The sequence below is a fragment of the Oncorhynchus masou genome, chromosome 22, assembly GCF_036934945.1.
Source record: "Oncorhynchus masou masou isolate Uvic2021 chromosome 22, UVic_Omas_1.1, whole genome shotgun sequence".
In the NCBI taxonomy this organism is placed as follows: Eukaryota; Metazoa; Chordata; class Actinopteri; order Salmoniformes; family Salmonidae; genus Oncorhynchus; species Oncorhynchus masou.
In genome coordinates, this window is record NC_088233.1 from 1,833,904 (window position 1) to 1,860,003 (window position 26,100).

The following is a 26,100-nucleotide window of genomic DNA, read 5'->3' on the forward strand; positions in this document are numbered from 1 at the left end:
TAAACAATTGGGCAAAATCGTTAGCAGAGCAGCAAACTCTCTAGTGTAAACAATTGGGCTAATCGGAGCATGAAAAAACTCTCTAGTGTAAATAATTGGGGGAGATCGTTAGCTAGATCGCAAACTCTCTAGTGTAAACAATTGGGCTAATTGTTAGCTAGAGCGCAAACTCTCTAGTGTAAACAATTGGGCATTCGTTAGCTAGATCGCAAACTCTCTAGTGTAAACAATTGGGCTAATCGTTAGCTAGAGCGCAAACTCTCTAGTGTAAACAACTGGGCTAATCGTTAGCTAGAGCGCAAACTCTCTAGTGTAAACAACTGGGCTAATCGTTAGCTCGAGCGCAAACTCTCTAGTGTAAACAATTGGGCTAATCGTTAGCTAGATCGCAAACTCTCTAGTGTAAACAATTGGGCTAATCGTTAGCTAGAGCGCAAACTCTCTAGTGTAAACAATTGGGCTAATCGTTAGCTAGAGCGCAAACTCTCTAGTGTAAACAATTGGGCTAATCGTTAGCTAGAGCGCAAACTCTCTAGTGTAAACAATTGGGCTAATCGTTAGCTCGAGCGCAAACTCTCTAGTGTAAACAATTGGGCTAATCGTTAGCTAGAGCGCAAACTCTCTAGTGTAAACAATTGGGCTAATCGTTAGCTAGAGCGCAAACTCTCTAGTGTAAAAAAATGGGCTAATCGTTAGCTAGAGCGCAAACTCTCTAGTGTAAACAATTGGGCTAATCGTTAGCTAGAGCGCAAACTCTCTAGTGTAAACAATTGGGCTAATCGTTAGCTAGAGCGCAAACGCTCTAGTGTAAACAATTGGGCTAATCGTTAGCTAGAGCGCAAATGCTATAATGTAAACAATTGGGCTAATCGTTAGCTAGAGCGCAAATGCTATAATGTAAACAATTGGGCTAATCGTTAGCTAGAGCGCAAATGCTATAATGTAAACAATTGGGCTAATCGTTAGCTAGAGCGCAAATGCTATAATGTACACAATTGGGCTAATCGTTAGCTAGAGCGCAAATGCTATAATGTAAACAATTGGGCTAATCGTTAGCTAGAGCGCAAATGCTATAATGTAAACAATTGGGCTAATCGTTAGCTAGAGCGCAAATGCTATAATGTAAACAATTGGGCTAATCGTTAGCTAGAGCGCAAATGCTATAATGTAAACAATTGGGCTAATCGTTAGCTAGAGCGCAAATGCTATAATGTAAACAATTGGGCTATCTTGTTGCTTGTTAGCAACATATTGATGACTTGAATGGCACTCAGCTAACCAAGGATCATGTCCTGTGAATATACTGTGGGACGTCACACCGGACCCCTGTCACAGGGCGTCCCCGTGCATTTTAACGCCATTAACGCTGCTAAAAAACGAGTTCTAAAATGGTGCGTTTGACAAATAAGTATAGCCTAGTAACAACAGAAAGGTCAATGATCTTCCTCTTAACAGGGACCTTCAAAACTGCATTCAAAAGCTATGTTTTCCCACGACTGCATTAAGAATGTCGGAGAATGCCGTGCATACTTCTCTCCCTGTGCTACAACGAGGCATACTTCTCTCCCTGTGCTACAACGACTGGCCGTGCATACTTCTCTCCCTGTGCTACAACGACTGGGCGTGCATACTTCTCTCCCTGTGCTACAACGACTGGGCGTGCATACTTCTCCCCCTGTGCTACAACGGCTGGGCGTGCATACTTCTCTCCCTGTGCTACAACGACTGGGCGTGCATACTTCTCCCCCTGTGCTACAACGACTGGCCATGCATACTTCTCTCCCTGTGCTACAACGACTGTGCGTGCATACTTCTCTCCCTGTGCTACAACGACTGGGCGTGCATACTTCTCTCCCTGTGCTACGACGACTGGCCGTGCATACTTCTCCCCCTGTGCTACAACGACTGGGCGTGCATACTTCTCTCCCTGTGCTACAACGACTGGCCGTACATACTTCTCTCCCTGTGCTACAACGACTGGGCGTGCATACTTCTCTCCCTGTGCTACAACGACTGGGCGTGCATACTTCTCTCCCTGTGCTACAACGACTGGGCGTGCATACTTCTCCCCCTGTGCTACAACGGCTGGGCGTGCATACTTCTCTCCCTGTGCTACAACGGCTGTGCATACTTCTCCCCCTGTGCGTGGGCGTGCATACTTCTCTCCCTGTGCTACAAACTGTGCGTGCATACTTCTCTCCCTGTGCTACAACGACTGGGCGTGCATACTTCTCTCCCTGTGCTACAACGGCTGGGCGTGACTTTCTCCCTGTGGACTGGGCGTGCATACTTCTCTCCCTGTGCTACAACGGCTGGGCGTGCATACTTCTCTCCCTGTGCTACAACGACTGGGCGTGCATACTTCTCTCCCTGTGCTACAACGACTGGGCGTGCATACTTCTCTCCCTGTGCTACGACGACTGGGCGTGCATACTTCTCCCCCTGTGCTACGACGACTGGGCGTGCATACTTCTCCCCTGTGCCGACTGGGCGTACATACTTCTCCCCCTGTGCTACAACGACTGGGCGTGCATACTTCTCCCCCTGTGCTACAACGACTGGGCGTGCATACTTCTCTCCCTGTGCTACAACGACTGGCCGTGCATACTTCTCTCCCTGTGCTACAACGACTGGGCGTGCATACTTCTCTCCCTGTGCTACAACGACTGGCCGTGCATACTTCTCTCCCTGTGCTACTTCTCTCCCTGTGCTACAACGACTGGGCGTGCATACTTCTCTCCCTGTGCTACAACGACTGGACTGGGTACAACGACTGGGCGTGCATACTTCTCCCCCTGTGCTACAACGACTGGGCGTGCATACTTCTCTCCCTGTGCTACAACGACTGGGCGTGCATACTTCTCCCCCTGTGCTACAACGACTGGGCGTGCATACTTCTCTCCCTGTGCTACAACGGCTGGGCGTCCATACTTCTCTCCCTGTGCTACGACTGGCTCTCATTTGGATCATTGGTGTCACGTCTCGGATCCGGCGTGACCCGGCCCAGTTTAACCCCTGATGTGTCCTGACTGACCTGACTTGACTAGTGTCCATAGTAAGGAGTCCGTAGAGGAAGACGAAGAGACCCACCAGAGCTGCAGGGATCAGCATGCCAGTGTACCAGCCCAACCAGGCAAAGTACAGCCCAATCTTCTCCCCAAAGTAACGCCTGGAGAGGAAAGTCCAATGAACAAGATAGATTAGCAAACACTTGGTTGGGGTTGACCTTAAAATCCGACCCGGCTGTATTCACCTGGCAGGAACAAGTTCTTTGTAACCAACCAGGCAAGGTACAGGCCGACCTTCTCCCTAAAGTAAAGCCCTGCAGTGCATGAAAAGTCCAATAGAGAGAATAGATTAGTAAAACTCCCGACATGCGTTGATTAAATTGAAGCCATTCAGACCCAGCTGTATTTGCCTGAAAGAAAGCAACTCTGTTAATATAAATGAGTACAGGTATATGTAGCACACCTATCATGTTTGCAGGTAGATGGACGAATGAAAAAACAATAAAAAGTGAAGAAATGAGATCACAGACGTGGTCTTTGATGCACAACTAACAATTTTACTGCATCTCATCACAACATTTTGCCAATAGCCCTTCATCAGGAGTCCAACAAACTTAATGGATTAGGAAAAACATCACAGGTAGTGAGCTGCATGGGGTTGAATTAAAATTGGAATACATTTCAAACCTAGTTGTGTTTCACTTGTGTGTTTCATACAGAGGAACGAAGCCAAGTTGTGTTTCATACAGAGGAACGAAGCCAAGTTGTGTTTCATACAGAGGAACGAAGCCAAGTTGTGTTTCATACAGAGGAACGAAGCCAAGTTGTGTTTCATACAGAGGAACGAAGCCCAGTGCACAAGATATAGGCCCAGTGTCAAAAACCTCCCGACTGGGGTTGACTTTTAAAATGGGACCTGTTCAGACCTCATTGTGTTTAAATGGAGAGGAGAGAAATCCAATTGGACCGGCTCAGACCTGGCTATGGGTCAACTGGTACATTGGACCGGCTCAGACCAAGCTATGGGTCAACTGGTACATTGGACCGGCTCAGACCAAGCTATGGGTCAACTGGTACATTGGACCGGCTCAGACCAGGCTATGGGTCAACTGGTACATTGGACCGGCTCAGACCTGGCTATGGGTCAACTGGTACATTGGACCGGCTCAGACCTAGCTATGGGTCACTGGTACATTGGCTCAGACCAAGCTATGGGTCAACTGGTACATTGGACCGGCTCAGACCAAGCTATGGGTCAACTGGTACATTGGACCGGCTCAGACCAAGCTATGGGTCAACTGGTACATTGGACCGGCTCAGACCAAGCTATGGGTCAACTGGTACATTGGACCGGCTCAGACCAAGCTATGGGTCAACTGGTACATTGGACCGGCTCAGACCTAGCTATGGGTCAACTGGTACATTGGACCGGCTCAGACCAAGCTATGGGTCAACTGGTACATTGCTCAGACCTGGCTATGGGTCAACTGGTACATTGGACCGGCTCAGACCAAGCTATGGGTCAACTGGTACATTGGACCGGCTCAGACCAAGCTATGGGTCAACTGGTACATTGGACCGGCTCAGACCAAGCTATGGGTCAACTGGTACATTGGACCGGCTCAGACCTAGCTATGGGTCAACTGGTACATTGGACCGGCTCAGACCAAGCTATGGGTCAACTGGTACATTGGACCGGCTCAGACCAAGCTATGGGTCAACTGGTACATTGGACCGGCTCAGACCAAGCTATGGGTCAACTGGTACATTGGACCGGCTCAGACCAAGCTATGGGTCAACTGGTACATTGGACCGGCTCAGACCAGGCTATGGGTCAACTGGTACATTGGACCGGCTCAGACCTGGCTATGGGTCAACTGGTACATTGGACCGGCTCAGACCAAGCTATGGGTCAACTGGTACATTGGACCGGCTCAGACCAAGCTATGGGTCAACTGGTACATTGCTCAGACCTGGCTATGGGTCAACTGGTACATTGGACCGGCTCAGACCAAGCTATGGGTCAACTGGTACATTGGACCGGCTCAGACCAAGCTATGGGTCAACTGGTACATTGGACCGGCTCAGACCAAGCTATGGGTCAACTGGTACATTGGACCGGCTCAGACCAAGCTATGGGTCAACTGGTACATTGGACCGGCTCAGAAGCTATGGGTCAACTGGTACATTGGACCGGCTCAGACCAAGCTATGGGTCAACTGGTACATTGGACCGGCTCAGACCAAGCTATGGGTCAACTGGTACATTGGACCGGCTCAGACCTAGCTATGGGTCAACTGGTACATTGGACCGGCTCAGACCTGGCTATGGGTCAACTGGTACATTGGACCGGCTCAGACCAAGCTATGGGTCAACTGGTACATTGGACCGGCTCAGACCAAGCTATGGGTCAACTGGTACATTGGACCGGCTCAGACCTAGCTATGGGTCAACTGGTACATTGGACCGGCTCAGACCTGGCTATGGGTCAACTGGTACATTGGACCAGCTCAGACCAAGCTATGGTCCTGTTTAGATAGGACTCCTGGGAAGGGAACCCTGAGAAGAACCCAGAATGGGTTCTTCAAATGGTTCTCCTATTGTGACAGCCGAAGAACCCTTTTAAATTCTAGATAGCACCTTTTTGTCTCTAAGAGTGTACCACCACGCCACACATGCACACCACCACACACACACACACACACACACCTACCTGATAAGGTCGAGGGGTTGGTACTTGTACCACATGCCCCAGCGAGCCCACCTCTCGTACAGCAGGTGTCTGTGGTTCTGGGCACCGTGGGTATTAATAGGGTGTCGGCTCCTATAGCCACCCTGGAACACAAGGACACGGAGAATGAACATTAGTGGAAGACAGGTGGTCACTGGTCTAGTCCCACTACTCTATCCACTTTTGGTATCCAGTGAATTAACAGGTGTATTCAGATGTAGGATTTTAATTTGAGCCAGTTTGCTACAGCAGGAATATAATCCCCCCAGCAACGGGATATGTGAAATATGTGGATTATACTTAAGCCTTTTTAAACCTCAAATACACTACAAGTTTACATTTCCTGCTGAGCAGGAAAGTTCTCCTGCAACAGGGTGATCAAATTAAGATCCTACATCTGTAGTGACAGACTAGTTCCATACTGTATGGGCTGTAGCCAACTCTTTTGATCCACCCTGAAACAGAGACACAGAAGTTTATGTAACAGGTGGAGTTGGAATTGATAAATCAAATCCTGCTGACTATGCCAAATACTAACCGTATGGGGCTGTTGTAACACTCGTGTACTCTATAGCAATACTTATCTTTGTAATGTCATTGTTAAAACAATAACAGGGCCCGGTTTCCCGATAGCGATGGAATTTAGGCTTACGAGTATTTTAACGACGCAACGGCAGAAGATGAAATGTGTTTCCAAAAACACCACGCAGAGAGAATGTTGGCTAAATGCAGCTTAGAATGTTGGCTAATAGACTGTTCGCTAAGTGCAGCTTAGAATGTTGGCTAATAGAATGTTCGCTAAGTGCAGCTTAGAACGTTCGCGAATAGAATGTTCACTAAGTGCAACTTAGAATATTCACTAAATTGAAGCATTTGTCGAAAGAAAGGATTATGCAAATATTGAGGCGGCTTATTCTAATGCTTACCTTAAACTAATGCTCTAATTTAAGATTTAGCACATCATTGATCACCGGTTAGGCTACATAACCTGAGACAAAAAATTACAAGACAGTAGCCAAATAAAACTCAATTGAATGAACATGAAATTGATTTCAATATCATTGAAATATATTAGGCGTATAGCCTATACTATACTTTTTCCATTTACACATTTCATAACTTTTAATGCAGTCGTCTCAGTTTTCATTTTAAACATCTTTTTATCCTTCGCTTTTTTGTGATAATTGCAAAGGACATAGGCAACTCTGTATGTGTATTCAACCTCGTATCGGTCGGTCACAGAGAGACAGATAAACATTTTAGCGGAGATCTTCTGTGTATAAAGTCACGGGTTAGGGGGGAAAAATATATTTGACGACACACTTAGCTAAAAGTGGGCTGAGGCAGTCTGTAAATTAGGAGCGTTTTCAAGCGCAATTTTAGTAATGAAGGTTTTGGGAGAAAACATCTCAGCTGGTAATCACGACAGTTTGAGGTACCGCAAAGGAAAAATTGTAACAACGCTCATCGACAAATGATGGGGAAATAACAAATTGCGCTTCAGACAACCATAGTGAATGTGACTGTCAAATGTTGTAATGGTAAAAACATTTTAGCCTGACACGATCACTTTGCCTACACTTAATTCTTTGCTAATATGTTGGCGTTTGACCAAATTCTGATGGTTGTTAAAAGTATTTTTGTTTTGTTTTTTAAAGCAGACGATACTGTTGCATAAAACATTTGAAAGGTCTATCATTTCAATTATATTTTTCTTTAGATTATTTAATTAACCTTCAAGTTATCCCTTTGGAGCGCAATAACACATTGTTAAAAAAAATTCTAAGTTAACATAACAATAACTTTTGTTGTTAAAGGCACCAGATGCCTTTAATTGACTCAATTATATGCAAGTCAAGTCATATTTTTTAACAATGTGTTATTACGCTCCAAACAGATAACTTGAAATAACATGTAGGTTAATTAAATAACCTAAAGAAAAATAATAATATATTTATTAGCCTATGTGGTTGTAAGTATTTAGGTATATCATGTGAAATAAGGCTCGTGAAATAATTTTACAGGTGAAGCTGGTTAAGAGAATTCTAAGAGTGTGCAAAGCTGTCATCACGTCAAAGGCTGGCTACTCAGAAGAATCTCAAATATAAAATATATGTTGATTTGTTTAACACTTTTTTGGTTACTACATGATTACATATATGTTATTTCATGGTTTTGATGTCTTCACTATTAGTCTACAATGTAGAAAATAGTAAAAATAAAGATAAACCCTTGAATAAGCAGGTGTTCTAAAATTTTTGACTGGTACTGTACATATTACATAAATTATCTCGACTAACCTGAACCCCCGCACATTGACTCTGTACCGGTACCTCCTGTATATAGCCTCATTATTGTTATTTTATTGCTGCTCTTTTATTTGTTTTACTTTCGTTTATTTAGTAAAAAAAATTCTTAACTCTTATTTTTCTTAAAACTGAATGGTTGGTTACGGGGTTAAGGGCTTGTAAAGTAAACATTTCACGGTAATGTCTACACCTGTTGTATTCGGCGCATGTGACAAATCAAAATGTGATTTTTAATATCATTACAACGATGTTCGTACCTCGTGTGGAGGAAATGCCGCCTCATATGTTCCATTGCCCAATAACCTGTTGATACCTACAATAGAAAGAAGAGAGAGAGAGAGAAAAACACTTAATATCGTCCGGCCAAAAAGAATCATAGTGGACCGGAAATATGTTATAATTCCGAACTCATACTAGTCCTGAATAACCTCCCACACTACAAACAACACAAGAGGCACCTGTTCGTCCCAATTTTTCTCAAACTCAAAGGCATGAACTGTCAAAATAAACTTGATAATCTGATCATCTCCAAAGATCAGGGCGAGGTTCAGCCTTATTCTAAAATGGATTATATAACATATTATAAATGCATATTTCAAAATACATTGCTAGACGCCAATCATAATTTAGACAGACTCCTCAGTGGTGGCCTCTTGTCTAAAGCTACCGCAGTTCTAATAATGATTATTAAAATTGCATTATATAAACAGATGTTGTGGCAGAATCAGAATTCTTTGGGTAACATTGATAAATAAGATGTTTTATTAATTTTCATAAGCATGCTGCCGTGGAAATTTCCTCTATTTCCCAAATCATGAGAGCAAACCACACACAAGTCAGAAATTTCATCTCTATTTCCCAAATCATGAGAGCAAACCACACACAAGTCAGAGTTATCATAAAGTCCATCTTTAATTATACGCATATATCAGATCCATCCATCACAACCCTGTGACTCTCAGATCAATTCAGTGTCTATAAATGATTCTGATTAACTTACAAACTGATGAATATAAAACATCTTACCTATGTTACCAACTAATCCTGATTATTCTCCAACAATGCAAAGTTTCTTGAGAGTTCATGCCATTTGAGTTTGAGAACCAGTTAAAATGTCTGTTGCCAGTCACTCCTCTCCGTGACAGGAGGGGTTGTATTTTTGAGGTGCCTCTTGATGTTGTTTGCAGATAAGTGGGAGGTTATTCAGGAATGTCTCAGTTGCCATTATTAGTCTCAGATAATTAATTTATAAGTCAAGTTTGGGACATCATGTCAGATTCATTTGATCTTGCTGAGAGAGAGAGGAGAGAGAGAGAGAGAGAGAACAACTTCTTATTTTACAAGAGAGAGAGAGAGAAAGTATTCAGAGAGAGAGGTTGTTGCAGGGCAACACATCTTGCTGAGAGAGAGAGAGAGAGAGAGAGAGAGAGAGAGAGAGAGGTTGTTGCAGGGCAACACATTAAATTAAAGATGGAATGCTTGATGGTTAAAAAAAAACTGAACTGTTGAAGCACGTTAGCTCTTTTCGATACAGTTTGCACCGCACCTGGGAGAAACTGGAGAAGGCGCAAATGAAAATGAAATCGGAAAAGTCCCAAAACCGCACTTTCAATGTGAGTTGACCAAGTCCTGGTTTTGTTACCCGTTGCAAGCTCACTTTTCAGGCCCCATAGTGAATAGTAATAAATAAATCTGGATTACATCATCAGGAGCACAGGGACCAAAAATCTGTCTGAGTCATGTCAACATGTTGAAACCATACTTCACCCGCTACGATCGGAGAAGTCGATGGAAACCGCTAGTGATGTTCTGCCTGTAGCCACTGCTGTCACTATAGTCTTCCTCAAGAGCACGAGGAAAGCTCAATACAACCGTCCTTCAAAGAACTACACTGGATTTTACGCAAACTGGAAACCCCGCATCCTAAGGCAACATTTATTGTAGCTGGGGATTTTCAGCAAATTTGAGTAAAACTCTATCAACACATTGACTGTAGTACTCGCTTTGGTAAAATATTGGACCACTGCTAATCAACTTTCCGCTACCATGGACTGTGGGCTCTCGCAAGGCTGCTGGCCCAAATGGCATCCCTAACGGCGTCCTCAATTAATGTCCTTGAGTGGCCCAGCCAGAGCGTAGACTTGAACAAGATCGAACATCGCTGGAAAGACCTAAAAATAGCTGTGCAGCGACGCTCCCCATCCAACCTGACAGAGCTTGAGAAACTCCCCAAATACAGCTGTGCCAAGCTTGTAGCGTCATACCCAAGAAGACTCAATGCTGTAATCGCTGACAAAGGTGCTTCAACAAAGTACAGAGTAAAGGGTCTGAACATTTATGTCAAAGTTATATTTAAGTTAATTATTCAAAAACATTGTTTTTCTTTGTCATTATGGGGTATTGTGTGTAGATTGAAAAGGAAAAAAAACTATTTAATCAATTTTAGAATAAGGCTGTAATGTAATAAAAATGTGGAAAAAGCCTGAATAGTTTTCCGAATGCACTGTAGACAGATAGCGTAGCTCCGTACCCATCTTAGACTTCCCGTCCTCATACTTGGTGCGTTGGAGAACATGGTGGACGATTCTGCTTCTGGTGGAGTTGGAGAAGAACGTCTGTCTGTTGTTGATGGTGAAACTGAGAGAGGAAAGTCAAACCAACAGAAGGTCAGCATTGTTATGATATGGTCAATCATCCATATAACTGAAGAGAGAACCACAACAGTCACTCTTCAGACACTCAAGTCACTCCCTCCCTCTCAAGGTCAGCGGTCGATTAACCACCGAACCAGGGACCCCACATGTAACACAGTATAGTTTCCGTCCCTCTCCTCGCTTCGAACCTGGGACCCCACAAGGGGGAGTTGTCATAGACCGTAAAGAAAGGGGGAGTTGTCATAGAGACCGTAAAGAAAGGGGGAGTTGTCAAAAAGATCGGAGAGAAAGGGGTAGTTGTCATAGAGACAGTAAAGAAAGGGGTAGTTGTCATAAAGTAAAGAAAGGGGGAGTTGTCATAGAGATGGTAAAGAAAGGGGGAGTTGTCATAGAGAAAGGAAAGAAAGGGGGAGTTGTCATAGAGACCGGAAAGAAAGGGGGAGTTGTCATAGAGACAGTAAAGAAAGGGGTAGTTGTCATAGAGACAGTAAAGAAAGGGGAGTTGTCATAGAGACAGTAAAGAAAGGGGGAGTTGTCATAGAGACAGTAAAGAAAGGGGGAGTTGTCAGAGACAGTAAACCGGAAAGGGGGAGTTGTCATAGAGACAGCAAAGAAAGGGGGAGTTGTCATAGAGACAGCAAAGAAAGGGGGAGTTGTCAGAGACAGTCATAGAGAAGTCATAGAGACCGGAAAGAAAGGGGGAGTTGTCATAGAGACCAGAAAGAAAGGGGGAGTTGTCATAGAGACAGTAAAGAAAGGGGGAGTTGTCATAGAGACGGCAGCTGCTATTATGAGCTGGACTATAGCATCTTTATTTGCAGTCATTCTATCATCATTTCGTCGTCTGTTGCCTCTAATTCACACAAACAGATAACATTTCATACAAACTAGTCTATTTTACAAGTGATGGGAGGATTGAGATGCTATCAGGGGTGATTATCATAACAGAGACAGAATACTGCCGTCACTGTCTAAAGATAACTTCATCTCTTCCTCCTCCAGTGTAGCCTGTAATAAACACACATGAGCCAGTCTATCTCACAAGCTGTTTGTGTCAGATTGAGTGTTAGTGTTCGAGTGACTGTCAGAGTGTTGGAGTGACTGGGGTAACGGTTAGGGTTAGGGGGTTGAGGTAAGGGTTAGGGTTAGGGGGTTGAGGTAAGGGTTAGGGTAAGGATAGGGGGTTGAGGCAAGGGTTAGGGTTAGGTTAGGGGGTTGAGGTAACGGTTAGGTTAGGGGGTTGAGGTAAGGGTTAGGGGGTTGAGGTAAGGGTTAGGGTAATGTTAGGGGGTTGAGGTAAGGGTTAGGGTACGGGGGTTGAGGTTAGGGGGTTGAGGTAAGGGTTAGGGTAAGGGTTAGGGTAAGGTTAGGGGGTTAAGGTAAGGGTTAGGGTAAGGTTAGGGGGTTGAGGTAAGGATTAAGTTGGGGGTTGAGGTAAGGGTTAGGTTGGGGGTTGAGGTAAGGGTTAGGTTAGGGGGTTGAGGTTAGGGTAAGGTTAGGGGGTTGAGGTTAGGGTAAGGTTAGGGGGTTGAGGTTAGGGTAAGGTTAGGGGGTTGAGGTAAGACTTAGGTTAGGGGTTTGAGGGAAGGCTTAGGGTTAGGTTGGGGGTTGAGGTAAGGCTTAGGGTTAGGGTTAGGTTGGGGGTTGAGGTAAGGGTTAGGGTTAGGTTAGGGGGTTGAGGTAAGGGTTAGGTTAGGGGGTTGAGCTAGGGCTTAGGTTAGGGGGTTGAGGTAGGGCTTAGGTTAGGGGGTTGAGGTAAGGGTTAGGTTGGGGGTTGAGGTAAGGGTTAGGTTAGGGGGTTGAGGTAAGGTTTAGGTTGGGGTTTGAGGTAAGGGTTAGGTTGGGGTTTGAGGTAAGGGTTAGGTTGGGGGTTGAGGAAAGGGTTAGGTTGGGAGTTGAGGTAAGTGTTAGGTTGGGGGTTGAGGTAAGGGTTAGGTTGGGGGTTGAGGTAAGGGTTAGGTTGGGAGTTGAGGTAAGTGTTAGGTTGGGGGTTGAGGTAAGGGTTAGGTTGGGGGTTGAGGTAAGGGTTAGGTTAGGGGGTTGAGGTAAGGGTTAGGTTAGGGGTTGAGGTAAGGGTTAGGTAAGGGGGGTTGAGGTAAGGGTTAGGTTGGGGGTTGAGGTAAGGGTTAGGGGTTGAGGTAAGGGTTAGGGGTTGAGGTAAGGGCTAGGGTTAGGTATAGAACCTACTGGTGCATGCGTGCCCTGCTGAAGGGGGCTGTATAGCAGTCTGTCTCCTCTAGGTCAGGTAGGGCCTCTTTGTCCAGCTTCATGGGGTTGCTGGGTAACCAACTCTTTATCTGACAACACCTCAGATGAAACCGGCTTCAGGGAGAGAGGACAGAGAAAAACAGATTAATTAACCAGGATTAGCCTAGTAACAGAACCACATAGGGTTTTAATTGACCAAGATTAACCCAGTAACAGAACCACATAGGGTTTTAATTGACCAAGATTAACCTAGTAACAGAACCACAGTTTTAAACCAAGATTAACCTAGTAGAACCACATAGGGTTTTAATTGACCAAGATTAACCTAGTAACAGAACCACATAGGGTTTTAATTGACCAAGATTAACCTAGTACCAGAACCACATAGGGTTTTAATTGACCAAGATTAACCTAGTACCAGAACCACACAGGGTTCATTTACCAGGAGTATACCAGATATAGTTTTATTTGATCAATGATAATAATTAAAATCACATTGAAATCACATTTTGCATTTTTCCAGTCAAACACTGCATTATTATGTCTTGTGTACGTTGCAGCAGAAACTCTTTAGTGATTCAGCGTGACTTATTATTGGGCTTAAAACGGTTTAATATCTCACATTCGTATACACAACATAACATCTTTAAGTAGCAGGATGAACTAATCCTGAACTAATTCCTTAAATCGTGCATTAATTCCGCTGGGGTAGAGCTCAATGACAGTTTGACCTATTCATCCTCCGTGATCAAATCACGGTTTACCCTCTTCTACTTAACTCCCTGATGGCCCGTCTTGCATCTTAATATAACAACCAGTGTAGCAGTGGGACGCTGGACTCCAGACCAAACTTCCCTGCGTCTTTCTACCTCTATCTCTTTCTGAACATCCCCACTGTTCTTTCTCGCCATTCTACAGATAAAAAGAACAGCTCACGGTGAACAGGGCCACTCCAGCTGTGTTACTGCGACTCGCCCGCGGGCTCAGCACCGTCACGGTGTTGAATGCTCATGATCCGGTATTTCATTAGAAGTGCTCTGCAGCGCTCAGACAGTCAAGCTCGGCATCACACCGCGCCCGAACCTAATAAGATATCACGTAAATCCCACTTGCCTGCCCATAACTTTGCTCTTCCAATCCGTAAAGTAAATTTTTTTCCTGAAAAAAAAAAAAAAATTAGCAATAAATTAGAAGACGTTGTCGGTTGGGTGGAAGAATCCAACGGATCAAGCCATACAAAGAGCTCATCAAACGTTATTGAACGAGCTGTCGTTATAGATGTTTATGAGTAGTTGTTAAGCGCTCATGTCACGTATTATAATGCATTATGTAGAGCTCATGAGGCGTTATAAATGTGTTTGTAATGCATTATGTAGAGGGAATTCGTAGGAAGCGCTAACCTGAATGGCATCCTGATATTCATCTGCTCAGCGTATTTACAGAGGGTTTCCCAGGGAACGTGGATCTTCACAAACATGATGTCGGTGTTGGTCAGAGACGACTTTCGAGGGGACGAAATTGGAAATTAGCTTGTGACAAAGACTAGCATCTGACAATATTTGAGAATATCATGACAAAGACATGATGACAATATTTGAGAATATGATCACGAGTGCCACCCCCACTGGGCAAAAAAAACTGGTTGAATCAATGTTGTTTCCACGTCATTTTAACAACAACAACAAACAGTGGGTTAACTGCCTGTTCAGGGGCAGAATGACAGATTTTTACCTTGTCAGCTCGGGGGTTTGAACTCGCAACCTTCTGGTTATTAGTCCAACGCTCTAACCAATAGGCTACCCTGCCGCCCCTCCACTCTAACCACCAGGCTACCTCCACTCTCTAACCACTAGGCTACCTTCCACCCCTCTACTCTAACCACTAGGCTACCTGCCGCCACTCCACTCTAACCACCAGGATACCCTGCCACCCCTCCACTCTAACCACCAGGCTACACTGTCGCCCCTCCACTCTAACCACTAGGCTACCTGTCGCCCCTCCACTCTAACCACTAGACTACCTGCCGCCCCTCTACTCTAAACACTAGGCTACCTTCCACCCCTCCACTCTAACCACTAGGCTACCTGCCGCCCCCACTCTAACCACTAGGCTACCTGCCGCCCCCCACTCTAACCACTAGGCTACCTGCCGTCCCTCCACTCTAACCACTAGGCTACCTGCCGCCCCTCCACTCTAACCCACTAGGCTACCTGCCGCCCCCTCCACTCTAACCACTAGGCTACCTGCCGCCCCTCCACTCTAACCACTAGGCTACCTGCCGCCCCTCCACTCTAACCACTAGGCTACCTGCCGCCCCTCCACTCTAACCACTAGGCTACCTGCCGCCCCTCCACTCTAACCACTAGGCTACCTGCCGCCCCTCCACTCTAACCACTAGGCTACCTGCCGCCCCTCCACTCTAACCACTAGGCTACCTGCCGCCCCTCCACTCTAACCACTAGGCTACCTGCCGCCCCTCCACTCTAACCACTAGGCTACCTGCCCCCTCCACTCTAACCACTAGGCTACCTGCCGCCCCTCCACTCTAACCACTAGGCTACCTGCCGCCCCTCCACTCTAACCACTAGGCTACCTGCCGCCCCTCCACTCTAACCACTAGGCTACCTGCCGCCCCTCCACTCTAACCACTAGGCTACCTGCCGCCCCTCCACTCTAACCACCTGCCGCCCCTCCACTCTAACCACTAGGCTACCTGCCGCCCCTCCACTCTAACCACTAGGCTACCTGCCGCCCCTCCACTCTAACCACTAGGCTACCTGCCGCCCCTCCACTCTAACCACTAGGCTACCTGCCGCCCCTCCACTCTAACCACTAGGCTACCCCGTCCCTCCACTCTAACCACTAGGCTACCTGCCGCCCCCCCCTCTAACCACTAGGCTACCTGCCGCCCCACCACTCTAACCTAGGCTACCTGCCGCCCCTAACTCTAACCACTAGGCTACCTGCCGCCCCTAAAAGTCATCAACACTTTTTGTTTTCACTAAATGTTTCACCCAATCAAATGGCGACAGGTTTTGTTGAATTCACGTTAAATTCATGTTAGTGAGACACATCAACCAAATGTAAATCAAAAGGATGTAGTATACAGTAGGAGAGTATATACTATATTCATGTAGTTGTAGTATACAGTAGTAGAGTATATACTATATTAATGTAGTTGTAGTATACAGTAGTAGAGTATATACTATATTAATGTAGTTGTAGTATACAGTAGGATAGTATATACTATATTAGTGTAGTTGTAGTATACATTAGTAGAGTATATACTATATTAATGTAGTTAGGATAGTATATACTATATTAATGTAGTTGTAGTATACATTAGTAGAGTATATACTACATTAATGTAGTTGTAGTATACAGTAGTAGAGTATATACTATATTATGTAGTTGTAGTATATTAGTAGAGTATATACTATATTAATGTAGTTGTAGTATACAGTAGTAGAGTATATACTATATTAATGTAGTTGTAGTATACATTAGTAGAGTATATACTATATTAATGTAGTTGTAGTATACAGTAGTAGAGTATATACTATATTAAATGTATATACTATATTAATGTAGTTGTAGTATATACTATATTAATGTAGTTGTAGTAGGTAGAGTATATACTATATTAATGTAGTTGTAGTAGAGTATATACTATATTATAGTAGTATACAGTAGGAGTATATACTATATTAATGTAGTTGTAGTATATAGTGTAGTGTAGTAGTAGAGTATATACTATATTAATGTAGTTGTAGTATACAGTAGTAGAGTATATACTATATTAATGTAGTTGTAGTATACATTAGTAGAGTATATACTATATTAATGTAGTTGTAGTATACAGTAGTAGAGTATATACTATATTAATGTAGTTGTAGTATACAATAGTAGTAGAGTATATACTATATTAATGTAGTTATAGTATACACTAGTAGAGTATATACTATATTAATGTAGTTGTAGTATACAATAGGAGAGTATATACTATATTAATGTAGTTATAGTATACACTAGTAGAGTATATACTATATTCATGTAGTTGTAGTATACAGTAGTAGAGTATATACTATATTAGTGTAGTTGTAGTATACAGTAGGAGAGTATGCCACCCTTCCTCTTTCTCTAGCATCAGCTCACATGCTCCTCTAGTCTATATTACACTGAACAAAAATATAAACGCAACATGTTGTAACTCAGGAAAAGCGTTGGAAGTTGTTGCGTGTATATTTTTGTTCAGTATATATACCAGGGGCAACTAGATTCAGCCACGGGCCGATTTATTTCAGGAGCGGAAGGCCGGAACGTGATTATAATAATTTGTACACTGCAACGAGATTCAATTTGAAAATAACTATAATTTCATTCCTTTATTTACATTGAGAAATGATCACATTCGTAGGAATATTTAATTCAACTCATTATTAGCTGAATTCCTAATTGATTTTTGTAAAAATGAAATGTATACCCAAAACTAACCCCCCCCCCCCCAAAAAAAAGTATAACTTGCGGGCCGGTTTTAGCCCAGCGGGCCGCCAGTTGCCGTCACTCTGACCCCTGTTAGAGTGTAGTATATGTACCCTACCACTTTCTCCAGCATCAGTCCCTCAGCTCTCAGGTTCCTCTCAAAGGTGACTCTCTTTTCCACCAGAGGACTGGACTTCCTATAGACCAGGATGTAATCGATACGCTTCTTTCCATCTCTGAACATCAGACCGGACGGCTGCCCGGGGTTGGTCCCCTACGGAAATAACTTTATCAGTAATAGACCTTCATAACACATCCATAAGCAATTCATGAAACACTTATGTCAACAACTTGAGTTTTTTTTTCAACTAAACTCATAATCATATTTATAACCTCAAATAAATGTATGTTTTAAATAGCATTTAGTGTGGTGCAAAGCAGAGTGACTTCATTAATGTTTGATAGTTAGCCTCAATCAAATGTTTCAAAGCTGCGTAACTGTGAGACATTGAAAAGGATTGGTACAGGGTCATTCTGGTTTTTGGGTGTGTGTGCATGTGGAAAGAATGTCTATCTGGAGCTTGTCTGAGAGGCTGGCTTTGAGCCCTCACCTGCAATGTACTTATGTGCTGATTGACATAGATCTACCAACTCTAGGGTTGTCTGGTCAGAACACAACATTGAGGCCCATAACTGTAAGCTTTGTCAACACACACACACACACACACACACACACACACACACACACACACACACACACACACACACACACACACACACACACACACACACACAGTCTTAATTTAACGGTATAGGGAATAGGGAATAGGTTAGGAAACAGCATGTGAATAGTCCATCAGCATGTAAACGCCCAGCTGTGCGTCCAAGCATCCTGATTGGTTGGAATAGCCGGGTGATTGACATGCCTGACGGCCAATCAGATTGAGAGGGCCGGCCTTTCTTTTAATGTGTGCTTGTGTTTGTGGTACCTGAAGCGAATCTGCTCGTGCCTCTAATTTGGCTCGGATGGCAGGTTTCTGAATGAGAAACGACTCGTCTGTCCTTCCTGCCTTGTAAGCACTAGCTTCTGACTCCTCCCCATAGTTGGTCTTCACAGCTTCTGACTCCTCCCCATAGTGGTCCTTCGCAGCTTCTGACTCCTCCCCATAGTGGTCCTTCGCAGCTTCTGACTCCTCCCCATAGTGGTCCTTCGCAGCTTCTGACTCCTCCCCATAGTGGTCCTTCGCAGCTTCTGACTCCTCCCCATAGTGGTCCTTCGCAGCTTCTGACTCCTCCCCATAGTGGTCCTTCGCAGCTTCTGACTCCTCCCCATAGTGGTCCTTCGCAGCTTCTGACTCCTCCCCATAGTGGTCCTTCGCAGCTTCTGACTCCTCCCCATAGTGGTCCTTCACAGCTTCTGACAGACAGACAGATACAGGATGATCAGTAAAAGGACAGACAGACAGACAGACAGACAGACAGACAGACAGACAGACAGACAGACAGACAGACAGACAGACAGGCCAGTAAAAGGCCAAGACAGTATTTGTATTCTTAATGTTTGGATGTTATGATGTCATGGTATGGTATGGTATGTCATGCTGCTAAGCATCACTTGAACAATGCTGTTCCTTCCTATACTTTCTTCAAAGCACTACATTCTGAAACTTTGCCCAGCAGGCAAAACAGGGGGAAACTAGTTGAAATAATGGCATAACAATATCATAACATTTGAGACAGTTTTTGTAATAACGATGTTCTTCCAACCAGTTTTGCCAGCTGGTTTTCTGAATATATGGATACTGTGCATTCTGAAAGTATTCAGACTTTTTCCTCATTTTGTTACGCTACAAACAGCCTTATTCAAAAATATATTAAATTGTTTTCCCCCCCTCATCAATTTACACAGCAGATTCGCCCCATAATAACAGAGCAAAAACAGGTTCAGACATTTATAAAAATAAATGAAATATTACATTTACATAAGTATTCAGACCTTTTACCTTGGCCCCAATCTGAGGTCCCGAGTGCTCTGGAGCAAGTTTTCATCAAGGATCTCAATGTATTTTGCTCCATTCATCTTTCCCTCATTCCTGACAAGTCTCCCAGCCCCTGCCACTGAAAGACACCCCCACAACATGATGCTGCCACCACCATGCTTCACTCTAGGGATGGTGCCAGGTTTCCTCCAGAAATGACGATTGGAATTCAGGCCAAAGAGTTCAATCTTGGTTTCATCAGAGCAGAGAATCTTGTTTCTCATGGTCTGAGTCCTTTAGGTGCCTTTTGGAAAACTCTGTCATGTGCCAAACGTCTTCCATTTAAGAATGATGGAGGCCACTGTGTTCTTGAGAACCTTCAATGCTGCAGACATTTTTTGGTACCCTTCCCCAGATTGGTGCCACGACACAATCCTGTCTTGGAGCTCTATGGACAATTTCTTCGACCTCATGGTGGCTTGGTTTTTGCTCTGACATGCACTGTCAACTGTGGGATCTTATATAGACAGGTGTGTGCCTTTCCAAAACATGTCCAATCAATTTAATTTACCACAGGTGTACTCCAATCAAATTGTAGAAACATCTGAAGGATGATCAATGGAAACAGGGTATGCACCTGAGCTCAATTCTCAGGCTCTGAATACTTAAGGTATCTGTTTTTTATTTTATTTTGAATACAAACATTTTTAAAAACTTGTTTTCAATTTGTCATTATGGGGTGTCATGACGTTGGCCTGTGGGTAAGGCAGACACCCTAACCGGGTCGACCACCAGAGGGGGACCACAACGATGGGCCACAACCAGGAAACCCACGGTCGTTTTTATGTTGGTTTGCAAGAAGAACTGTCATGATGTTGGCCTGTGGGTAAGGTTTATGACCCCCCCCCATAAATACCTTTCTCCCTTCCCTCTCTCTTGACTCTACAGAGGGACTCTTGAATAGCCTTTGTTAAACAGAGATTCTGGGAACATCAGAAGGTGGGGGGGAAATGAACCCTATTTTGGTAATCCAACCAGTTGAACATATGCGTTGGTACTTAATGAATGTGATGTCAGTTTGGTTGTCATCTGAGAGATTCTCATCAATGATAGGATGACATAAACGGTACAGTGGAAAGTCTACACATTATAGTTATCAGATTAACATTGTGCAATTTAAATGTTTGAATATGAAATTATTTGGGAGGGGATGAAATGTCATTTTGGCTTCTAAAATGTGAGAATTGGGTTTTCATGAGTGAATTAGGCCCAACTCAGTGGCCCGCCCACGTGAAGAGACATTGGTTAGAGACATTGGTTATAAACTATGAAACACGTCCTCCTCTCCCTTCCTATATAAAGCCTTGACGACAATATAACTTTCTGTTCCGGATACATTAGGATGACAATCCGATGTCAGAAGGGTTCAGATAATAACTACAGAACGAAGCCAACCTCAGCGTGAGCTTTGGTTATGAATGGTATGAACTTTGAACTCTTATTCTCTACAGAAGTGATACCTCCTAGCCGTTGAGTTAGCAACAGCAGCTGCAAACGTGGGCTAGGAAAGAACAGACAGAGTATCCCGTCTACCACACAACGACATTACTACAAGTATCCAATTTACCAGATACATTCTTCCGAGGGAAGATCTCTGTTGGTCAACACGACCAGCATCTACGACTAACCTACCGAAGCGCAGCTCAGAGTAAATATTTATTGCATTTTCCTTTTCAAAATGGGCGGTAATTTAGAATGCATAAGATTCTGTATTAACGATAGAGTAGCTGCCTACGGCCCGATAGAGACATCACTTCTCCCTTTGTTCTTCAGTCTTTCCACTCTTTCACTCAAACCCAGCCCCCTTTTCTTCGGGTAAACCAGCGGTCACATCTGTTCCGTCCGCTAGGACATAATTTGTAATCAATGTATGGTTCATTCTGTGTGATTAGTTAGGTATTTAGTAAATACAAAATTAAACCCAATTTTGTATTGCTGATTCAACTTGTTAGCCAGGGTTCGTGAAGAAGAATTTACAACTTTCAGATGAGACTGAAATAAGGTGACGATTAATAATTGACTGCTATTGATGTAAAATATTACGAGATCTTTAAGAGTTTATTCGGAAGATAACAGCTCTATAAATATTATTTTGTGTTGCACCGACTTTCTAGTTAATTACAATTACATGATTAGCTCAATCAGGTAATATTAATTACAGAGAAAGGATTTTATAGAACAGCATGTCATATCACTTAATCCGGCATAGCCAAAGACACGACAGGGGTATTTTGTGTAGATTGAGAGATTTGTTTCAAAATCCATTTTAGGCTGTAACGTAACAAAATGTGTAAAATGCCTAGGGGTCTGAATGCTTTCCAAATGCACTGTATATCCGTCCAGTTCATAACTAGCTTAGGGAGTACCCCAAGGCTCAACCTAGGCCCCATGCTCTTCTCAATTTACAACAACAACATAGCTCAGGCAGTAGGAGGTCTCTCATCCCCCCTGGATTTTAGGTTAAATGCTCGACAACAAAGCTTTCTTAGTGTCCAATAATCTTTCTCTACCCTTAACCTTGTTCTGAACACCTCCAAAACAAAGGTCATGTGGTTTGGTAAGAAGAATGACCCTCTTTCCACAGGTGTTATTACTACCTCTGAGGGTTTAGAGCTTGAGGTAGTTACCTCATACAAGTACTTGGGAGTATGGCTAGACGGTGCACTGTCCTTTTCTCAGCACATATCAAAGCTGCAGGCTAAAGTTAAATCTAGACTTGGTTTCCTCTACTGTAATGAAATCCTCTTTCACCCCAGCTGCCAAACTATCTCTGATTGAGATGGCCATCCTACCCATGCTAGATTACAGAGACATCATTTATTGATCGGCAGGTAAGGGTGCTCTCGAGCAGCTAGATGTTCTTTACCATTTGGCCATCAGATTTGCCACCAAGGCTCCTTATAGGACACATCACTGCACTCTCTACTCCTCTGTAAACTGGTCATCTCTGTATACCTGTTGCAAAACCCACTGGTTGATGCTTATTTATATTTATGTCTCGTTAACTAAAGGTTAAATAAAAAAACTAATTTGTTTTCTTGGCTATGGTTTGTGTTGTGGTTTTTCTTAGTTGAAGAAATGTAGTGTAGCTAACTGCAGTGTTTTTCCTGCCTGAAATCATCTTACCATAGCTTGGTCTGTGTAATGCAAATTAACATGAGCAGATTGGCAGTTTTCCAAAGTTTGGTGGTTTTAAACTTAACATAACTAATGTTAACTAGCTATGTTTTGTGCAAAAAAGTATGATATATTGTGGTGTATGAACTGGCCTTAGCTAACGTTACAGTCTTACGTTGGCTAACTTTACCTAGCTAGTTAAGGACTTTCCCCATCTTATTTGTGCATATTTGTGCCCCCGATTACAAGGTTTACAGCAGTTTACACGTTGACATCCCTATATAAAAAACCTGACATAGCAAAACCTGATATAGCTATCTAGCTAGCTTTCCTTGTTTGTTGGTTAGCTACCTAGAAAAAGTTAGCACTCATCTTACTGTTATAGTGTTACATTAGCTAGCTTGCTAACTAGCTAATCAAAATAAAAGCACATTCAATTGGCTAGCTACCTTTATTTGCCTGTTTGTTAGCTAGCTAGATTTCAGCTGACTAGTGTTGGCTACTTAGCTAGAGGCTAGCTGCTGGACTTTGTACAAGCTTGGAAAACATTAGCGACCTAGCTAATCAAAATATCTGCTTTTGCATTTATTGATTAACCTCAGCTTGAACATCACCATATAGCCAGCTATCTACAGGAGCCTAGGTTTGTTCGCATATGCACTTCTTATGACTGGCAGCCATAGGGCTTTCCTCTGACACCGCTTATTATATAGGTCAAATTAGTTTCTACTTAAAGCTACACCATTACAGGTCCTACTTAACGCTACACCATTACAGGTCCTACTTAACGCTACACCAGTACAGAACCTACTTAACGCTACACCATTACAGGTCCTACTTAACGCTACACCATTACAGGGCCTACTTAACGCTACACCATTACAGGTCCTACTTAACGCTACACCATTACAGGTCCTACTTAACGCTACACCATTACAGGTCCTACTTAACGCTACACCATTACAGGTCCTACTTAACGCTACACCATTACACATCCTACTTAACACTACACCATTACAGGTCCTACTTAACGCTACACCATTACACATCCTACTTAAAGCTACACCATTACAGGTCTTACTTAAAGCTACACCATTACAGGGGGCTACACCATTACAGGTCCTACTTAACGCTACACCATTACAGGTCCTACTTTACACCATTACAGGTCCTACTTAACGCTACACCATTACACATCCTACTTAAAGCTACACCATTACAGGTCCTACTTAAAGCTACACCATTACAGATCCTACTTAACGCTACACCATTACAGGGCCTACTTAACGCTACACCATTACAGGTCCTACTTAACACTACACCATTACAGATCCTACTTAACGCTACACCATTACAGGGCCTACTTAACGCTACACCATTACAGGTCCTACTTAACACTACACCATTACAGATCCTACTTAACACTACACCATTACAGATCCTACTTAACGCTACACCATTACAGATCCTACCTAACGCTACACAATTACAGATCCTACCTAACGCTACACCATTACAGTTCCTACTTAATGTTACACCATTACAGGCCCTACTTGACGCTACACCATTACAGGTCCTACTTAATGCTACACCAGTACAGATCCTACTTAACGCTGGAATCCTTCATGATGAATCAGCCATGTCTGTTTGCAATACTACAACAGTAAAGAAGTTACTACAGAAACCCAACACTGTTTTCCCCCTCTGACATCAAGCGTAACATGTGCTACACATTGTTGTTTTACCAGGCTGCACAATGCTCCTCAGCTCGGCCACAAAGAACAGCAACAACGGTGGTGGGGCGGCCAGTGGCACTGTTTCTTCAAAACCCTTTGGGGTTTTGGAATCATTGATGTCTGTAGTTATTCATTGATATCAGTGTTCCCATTCGTCTGTCAAAGATAGTCAACACATTTTTATTTTACCTTTATGTAACAAGACAAGTCAGTTAATACGAACAAATTCTTATTTTCAATGACGGCCTTGGAACAGTGGGTTAACTGCCTTGTTCGGGAGGCAGAACGTCAGATTTTTACCTGGTCAGCTCTGGGATTCGATCTTGTACCCATTTCGGTTACTGGTCCCAACGCTCTAACCACTAGGTTACCTTCCACCCCTCCACTCTAACCACTTGGCTACCTGCCGCCCCTCAAATCTCACCACGAGGTTATCTGCCTCCCCTCCACTCTAACCACTAGGCTACCTTCCACCCCTACACTCTAACCACTAGGTTACCTTCCACCCCTCCACTCTAACCACTAGGCTACCTGCCGCCCCTCCACTCTAACCACTAGGCTACCTGCCGCCCCTCCACTCTAACACTACTAGGCCCCCTCCACTCTAACCACTAGGCTACCTTCCACCCCTCCAATCTAACCACCTTCCACCCCTCCACTCTAACCACTAGGCTACCTGCCATCCCCTAACCACAACCTGCCGCCCCTCCATCTAACCACTAGGCTACCTGCCCCTCCACACTAACCACACCCCTCCACTCTAACCACTAGGCTACCTGCCGCCCCTCCACTCTAACCACTAGGCCCTCCACCCCTCCACTCTAACCACTAGGTTACCTGCCGCCCCCTCCACTCTAACCACTAGGCTACCTGCCGCCCCTCCCTCCACTCTAACCACTACCCCTCCACTCTAACCACTAGGCTAGGCTACCTGCACTAGGTCTACCTGCCGCCCCATCTACTCTAACCACTAGTCTACCTGCCGCTAGGCCCTTCCACCCCTCCACTCTAACCACTAGGCCCCTCCAATCTAACCACTACCTGCCGCCCCTCCACTCTAACCACTAGGCTACCTGCCGCCCCTCCACTCTAACCACCCCTGCCACCCCTCCACTCTAACCACTAGGGCCCCTCCACTCTAACCACTGCCATCCCTCCACTCTAACCACTAGGCTACCTGCCACCCCTCCACTCTAACCACTAGGCTACCTGCCGCCCCTCCACTCTAACCACTAGGCTACCTTCCACCCCACATTCCTGAAAGGTGTTAAAACGACCCATCGCGAACTAAGACCAGGGTTAAAACATACATTACACAGGATCTAGCTCATAGAGATAGAATTACATGGACTTGAATGGTGGATACCCATTCTAGTATTACTATTTCTGTGATCCAGTCATTATGGAACAGACTGTACAGAGCACTAATCATCGTCTTACATGACTTATGTTATGACAACGTAAAAAAAATGGTGTCGTGCAACACGATTCATATTTTGCACAGACCTGACAGCAACAGAAAAAAAAACCTGATCTGGCACCAGAGTGTATTTTCCCTGCTGGATCGTGCTCAGAATAGACAGTCTCCCGTCCCAAATGGCAATCTATTCCCTATAGTGGTCAAAGGTAGTGCACTACGCAGGTGAATTTGGGGATGCATCCAGGGACTTCTGAGTCATGCTAAACTGCTCATTTGAATGTGAATGGTGTTTGAGTGAATTCTCCCACCGCTACAGATTTCCTTATTAGAGGAGAATGATTTTTTCTTCTCCCTCACAGCGGTGACATCTATCTTATCCACTGTGGCTTAACGCGG

The 26,100-nt window shown here is 44.1% G+C and overlaps 1 protein-coding gene across 1 annotated transcript in view; it reads right to left on the reverse strand.

Moving 5' to 3' along the window:
- LOC135509758 (anoctamin-3-like) overlaps window positions 1–26,100 on the reverse strand; it is a 97,672-nt gene that overhangs the window by 43,075 nt on the left and 28,497 nt on the right. Inside the window, 9 exon segments of the mRNA XM_064930660.1 lie at window positions 3,035–3,169; window positions 5,722–5,843; window positions 8,306–8,361; window positions 10,579–10,685; window positions 12,890–13,024; window positions 14,024–14,068; window positions 14,311–14,411; window positions 17,511–17,666; window positions 18,382–18,809. Of these exon segments, the coding sequence (XP_064786732.1) occupies window positions 3,035–3,169; window positions 5,722–5,843; window positions 8,306–8,361; window positions 10,579–10,685; window positions 12,890–13,024; window positions 14,024–14,068; window positions 14,311–14,411; window positions 17,511–17,666; window positions 18,382–18,809 (1,285 nt within the window).